This window comes from Ciona intestinalis, unplaced genomic scaffold (genome assembly GCF_000224145.3).
Source record: "Ciona intestinalis unplaced genomic scaffold, KH HT000105.2, whole genome shotgun sequence".
Classification (NCBI taxonomy): domain Eukaryota; kingdom Metazoa; phylum Chordata; class Ascidiacea; order Phlebobranchia; family Cionidae; genus Ciona; species Ciona intestinalis.
The window spans coordinates 300,059-306,779 of record NW_004190427.2 but is presented as its reverse complement, the minus strand read 5'-3'; the positions used below and the strand labels follow the sequence as shown (position 1 = coordinate 306,779).

Here is a 6,721-nt window from a genome sequence, read left to right as displayed (position 1 = left end):
CTTTGACACTGATGAACAATGCACCTGTCGTTTCAGGAAATCTTTCACAGATGGGTTAGTCAGCTTTATGTTTATGGATGAATGTAAACTATTTATCCTGGTATGGTGAGGCCATGACAGTTATTACGACCCAGGTGTTCTGTTTTACACACCACGAAAATATGCCAAGTTTGAGGCTGGATGCTACAATCAATTGTGGCCTATTGCATTACCTTTCGAAAGACACTTATGAAATTGCTCTAACCCAGTGGCCATTGATAGGTTGACTGAATTGTGTGCCATACCAAAGTACACATATGCATTAACTGGTAGATAGTAATTGATTCATAAACTTTTGGGGGGTAGGGGGGGGGGGGGGGGGGGGGGAAAAAAGGTAATTGATTTATAAAAAGTAATTGAACTAGGAAACACTTATTACGACTGTCATTGCCCTATCAGTGAGAATAAATAAGCCATTCAATTAACTACTTAATGGTGGTAATATTTAACACAAACATTTTTTTTAAGATGTTGCAATTTTGTTTCGAAATTTGGAAGCCCCTGGCGTCTATGAAGTTTCTTTATCTGCTTGTAATGTTGATGACTTATGTGGTTCTCCAGTAAAAACAACATTTATTATTGGTAAGTCTTGTTCAAATGGTCTTCTTTCATTTACTTTGAATAAATTCATTGGTTAACTTCTATACAGATTTAGATGAGTGCAAAAATGGTACACACAACTGTCATGAAAATGCTACCTGTACCAACACCATAACAAATTATACTTGCGCTTGCAATACTGGGTTTACTGGTGATGGTGTAAACTGCGCAGATATTGATGAATGCACATTGGGTACACATAACTGTCATGCAAATGCCACTTGTACCAACACAACTGGAAGTTTTACATGTACTTGCAATACTGGGTTTACTGGTGATGGTGTATCATGTACAGATATTGATGAATGCACATTGGGTACACACAACTGCGACACAAATGCTTCTTGTACCAACACAACTGGAAGTTTTACATGTACTTGCAATACTGGGTTTTCTGGTAATGGTGTATCATGCACAGATATTGATGAATGCACATTGGGTACACACAACTGCCACGCAAATGCCAATTGTACCAATACAATTGGAAGTTTTACATGTACTTGTAAACCTGGGTTCATTGGTTCAGGCCAAAACTGTATTAAGTTTTGCAATTCAAGATCTGATCAAGAAATCTGTTCAGCATTTACTGGATTATGTCCCAGCAATAGAAAAAACTGCATCACAGTAAAAGATAGTTCCTTAATTCCTGTTTATGAATGCAGTTGCCAAGTTGAAAGACTAAGCCCGTGTAACAACTTTAACAGCGTGGTAAACTGCATGATAAATGGCTGCGCCAATGGTGCTTGCAGTGAACATCCTTACTCGGTCTGTGTGAACACAACAGATCGGGCTACCTGCACCTGTCCAAATGGAAGAGTATTTCATGCTCCTACCAGCAGCTGTAGGAATCCAGCAGGTGAGAATGAAAGTAATATAAATTATTCTTGATACAAGTCATGTCCACTAACAAATTATTCCGTATGTAAATTTGTGGATGTTTATTTTAGATTTTTTTTTAATGGTGGCCGACAATTTATAAAACCCAAAAGTGATCACTGAGTTAGAGCATTTAGTGTAAGATGTCGCGACCAAGGACTCACACGCCCACAATAGTAGCAGCGATAAAATATAGCTTACCTCATAAATTTATATTTTATAATAATACACATAAGCTTTATAAATTGGCATTTTCTAGCTTTCCTTTCCACAAGGATGAAATAATCATAAAAATGTTTTGTTTTTCAGTGGCTGGAATACCTTGGTGGATAATACTCATTGTGTGCGTCTTTGCAGTAATAGCTGTTGTGTTGGTAATTTATATCTTATGGCAAGAAAGAAGAACTAAGGTACATTATACAATCTTGAATAAATGATTTTTTTTTTCATCCTTGTGGTGCAGGGCAGTGACAGTCAATATAACACAGGTTTTCTGTCTCATACACCTCATGTCAGCTTACAAGTTACCACATATGTAACTTTACGAGTGATTATTTCTGTATTTTTATTTTTTTTTTTTACATAATGCTTAAAAAGAAATAATGAATGCTAAAACTGTGGTATGCACATGCGAACTTTTTGACTCGCTTTTTTCACATGCAATTTTTTGACCAATATAAAAGGCTGGCCTTTGTCTCTTAAAATGTTTCAGACATAATTAATACTGGAAAAAAGATTTTTAAATAATTTTAAGTTACTTTTATTAAAAATCATTTTAAAATGGCAGATTTATGTATAGCATATAAACACGTTTCCCTGATAAAAATACGTAAATCAGACGTATTCACATGATACAAACCTAACCATAAAGGAAAAGTAGAAAACATAATCAAAACCAGCTTTGTGGCACATTGGTTAATTTTAAAACTTTGTAACTTATAGGTGGGCACGTGTATATAAAAACGAACGGCCATGTTATAACTCCACTACCCCTACGCATTATAAATAAAACCTTTATTTATTTTTAAAATCAAATCGCAAATTGGACATAAAGTGAACTAGTCTTCAATTGCTTATGCAGAAATACTCTTTTCCTGTCAAACCAACCAATGGGATGTACAATGACATTAACATTGAAAGCGAAGGCAAAGATTCCATTTCAACAGAAGAAGGCACAGAAGACACAGCCAATGGAGGGTCTGATAATGGACAACCTAAACCAAGTGAAGATCCACGTTTATACAATGCAACTGAGGACGACGCTTTATAAACAGCATGCAGATTTGTATTTATGTTGCTTCCATATACTTCACGCTTGTTTACTTTCTATATGATGCAGTATGTTTTAAAACGAAGTATTCAACATGTCAAATGACAGGGAGTTGTTTTAAAAAACTACATCCGCTAGATGGCAACAAAGAGCCGTATTTTTCAACAGCCCACTTAAAGAATACAAACACGTGCGCAGAATGGAATGTTGGATAATGAAAAAGACCTAATGTTCTGTACAGTATATAAAACACATATACCATGTTTTCAATGAAATAAATTTATATAAGCCATACATCTTACTCGAATTGCGTAACAACATATTGGTTACACTAATCGACTTGCGACCAGAATTTATAGAATTAAGAATATGTTTCTGAACCAGCACGTTGCAGGAAATTACTGCGAGTTAAATTCCAGGCGTCCTATTCAGGAAACAAGGCATAAGACGGGAAATTATACTTGCCGCGGCACGATTAATCAAGTACGACCGTTTGGCACAATAGCACTTGATAAATAGAGTTATACCACAGGCGCGGACCATACATGCTTAACAATGAACTGAACTTATCGTTGAATATTTGAAGATCAAACTAAGCACCATACACTGCTTGTTTGTTAATACATCAGACGATCAAGGTGTCTTCGTCAGTAAAATACATACGGCCCAGCAAAGATTTAATGAATTGATTTTCGAAGACGTGCCGATAAATAACGCGTTTTTGCCGGCCATGTGACAGCGCTATTTTGCTTGTGTGAGATGTGCATCATTGCCGATGAATAAAGCAGTGACCTTCAATTTAAACGATGCGAGTTTTTTAACCCCAAACTGCGGCCTACAAACGTGTGCAAGCTTTATTATACTTCGTTGGGGTTTATATCTGTATCCCTATGGAATTCCAAAGATAAAAATAGTATATGACGTAATATACCAAAATTGGGGTTGACTTGAGTAAGAAACCGTATTGGAAATATTTTACTACCAACAGTTGCTCTATAGTCTATACGGTCGTTGCTCTCATATGCAAATGTTTTTCGGGGGCATAGTGGCGCCTTAAAAGTGAGTCATTCCAGAATCCCTGTTTCAGTTTTATGTTTACGCATTGAGTCAATCGACTCATTTCTATTTGTTTACTCGGCCTGTGTTTTTACAACGTCAGTGTATGTTTGCGGTTACGACAAGTAAGCTATTTTCTTCGCTCGCGGACATGATCATCATACATTAGTACACGAAACTCGGAAACAGTTGGTTAGCGAACAACTTTTTCTTCCGCATTCCTCGTGTATAAGCAGCGGCAAATTTACTAGAATTCGGGGATTTTTCGTCGCCACGCACTATCTGAGTAATGTGTTCTGCCAATATACCAAGCAAACATAAGATGCCTAAGGTAATCACCGCAATCTTGTATCAAACTGATGGTAAAGGTTCTCGTTGGGAATTCAAAGGGCAGAATATTTTTCGCTTGTTCAGCGTAAAAGGAACAAAATCGGTCGATCTCTTTCACGTCGAATGCTAAAAGTTCATGTATGACCGATCTCCGGATATTTCGTATTCCTTTTGTTTGCTTCTGGAAGGACAAGCGATTAACAATCTGTCCACGTCAGACATACCATAACTTTCTTTTCCAAGCAACTTTCCGTGACATGCAGTGCAAGCTCCTTTCCACCCTTTATTTATAACAGGTGCTTAAAACGCCTCGTCCTTTTGTGTGGTCAGTTTGCGTTCTGCTAGATTACCTGCAGTTAATCCTGGATGCCATGTCTCTTTTGATGGGGACCTGTGTTTGTTTGCGTCCAATCTCGGCTCGTTGCATGACATTGCCTCAGGAGAAGGGCACAGCGGAACAAGCCGCGAGTGCTAATCATTCATTTTGCCGAAGGACGGAAGCGCATGTGTGCTCAACGAACGCTGATTCATTCGCCTCTCCGCGACAGAAAACGCGCGGTCACGTCCCTAATTGGAATGCTGGAATACCGTCAAGTTAAATCTAGAACAAAATACGTTACTGGAAGATCGATCTTTGGCGAACAGGCTCGGTTTATCCTGATTGACAGGTAGAGTTTGCTTCCGTAAGGGCGCGAAAGTAGTCATTACTCGGCCGTTTTTAAATGTCGCATCATTGTTATCATCCCGTGACACCCTTATCACAAGCAAGTAAACACCGTAATGGAAGCAGTCACCCCACATGCACCTCTGGGTGTAGAAAGTCGCAAGTAACCCACAAAAGCTGTTGTTTACTAACGATAAAGAATGACAACACTTCTTATCTAGTTTGGTTAATACTTAGAGGCGCTTACGCCTGTCATACAAGCGATGAATACGCACATCCAGCAAAAAATAGCACCAAGTACTAATTATAACTAAGTGAGTCGCGCGTATATTATGCCACGATGAATCAAGAAGAAATGTCTCAAGGGATAACTATGTTGGATTAAGAAGACTTGAATATATTAGTGTAACTAAAACACGATCACTCGACAGCGAGCAAACACTTTTATCATTTTGTTTTATCGTTCTATGAACCTACCCTAACAACAACTGTTTTCTGCAAACTGGTTAAGCTCGATAAACATTTACCTAGAGAATAATACTTCGAGGTACGGTCGTAAAATCGTAGATCAAAGTCGAGTGTTTATTGCTTGTGATTAAGATAGCTTGTAACATTTCATAGGGTCATAAGGTTGGGGCAAAGGGCATGTGGAATTACAACGTCGGTCTTAAAGTTACATTGGTCTAATTGGGTCACTAAGGAATTGAATTAAAGCAGGCTTCGATACAATGGAACAGCGGTTGTTTTTGACCCTGTATCGAGTTTGTTCGAGCGAGTTCTCTTTATCATGTTTGTCTTGTCGTAAACGGGAACTCCAATCACCGGATTTGAATACAAGAGAGCAAACATGCTTCTAATTGTGAGCCATCAATTCAGAGCGTGTGTCGCTTATTTCAAGAAAGTAAATAGGCAACATTCTTAATAATGAACCAATCTTGAACTTGGCAAGGTCGACACAGACGTTGAATCTTCTAGAGTCTCAAGTTCTAACGCTTGAAAGGGAAGACTATTCCCGCCAATCCATCGGCGAGATTCCTCGGTGGACCAACGTGGAGAATTCCTTCGTATATCACTTGAGGGCTGGTCGGTGTTTGTTCTCCTATTCACGAACCGCCATTCATAATATTAATTTATATACCTTCGATCAAACAATAGACTGCAGAATTTGCACTCTCGCGGTAGGATATTCTATTCCTGGGTCGTTGATGTATTTTACGGCTTTGTCGGGCGCATAGTATCAGGTACGACATATGCGTAAGGTAAAGAAAGGCTAATTTGCGACCGTGGCATTTTTTTAATTTGCGACCATGGCAAAACAAATTTTCGCTAATAAAAAGACCACAAGTTTGTATTTGCACCAATGTCTTTAGAATTAGATTCGTTTATTGAACCTGAATTTATACGCTTGCTATGTAAACAGCCCTATACACCACAGGTCATTTCAAATCGAACTTTGATACGAATAGAAAAAGGCGCTAATCTTTCCGACAGTCGAGCACACTTCCGTTGCTTTACTGTAGATGAGACGGCACTTGATTAATTCCGCCAAAGTATACAGTAGCATGGAAGCTTGACTTGATCTAGTTCCAGGACCAACTCGAGTGTTAGCCTTTCTAATCTCAAGTGGCATTTAAACTTGCCACCGATTCCACACGAAATTCCTCAGATTCAAAGCTACGATACCGGGGTGCGGTTATGGCCTATATTTGATTGTCATACGCCCAAACCAATAAATCACATAGAGCTAAAATCTACTCTGCGAGCAACGTGTTAAAACCTAAGTTTTGGTTAATCTTTTACTAATAAAACACAACATTTAAAAAAAAACGTAACAACTGTATTTTGCATTCAAATATAAGTTTTTAACAATCACAAAGCTATAGTAG

The 6,721-nt window shown here is 38.3% G+C and overlaps 1 protein-coding gene across 1 annotated transcript in view; it reads left to right on the top strand.

Annotated features, from left to right (window-relative positions):
* The window catches only part of LOC100175634 (cell wall protein AWA1-like), a 63,658-nt gene extending 60,579 nt beyond the window's left edge, over positions 1 to 3,079 (top strand). The window contains exons 14-16 of the mRNA XM_026838730.1: positions 914 to 1,495; positions 1,825 to 1,925; positions 2,597 to 3,079. Coding sequence (XP_026694531.1) covers positions 914 to 1,495; positions 1,825 to 1,925; positions 2,597 to 2,785 — 872 coding nt within the window. The 3' untranslated portion in view covers positions 2,786 to 3,079. The remainder of the gene's footprint in view (positions 1 to 913; positions 1,496 to 1,824; positions 1,926 to 2,596) is intronic.
* Positions 3,080 to 6,721: the final 3,642 nt, after the last annotated feature.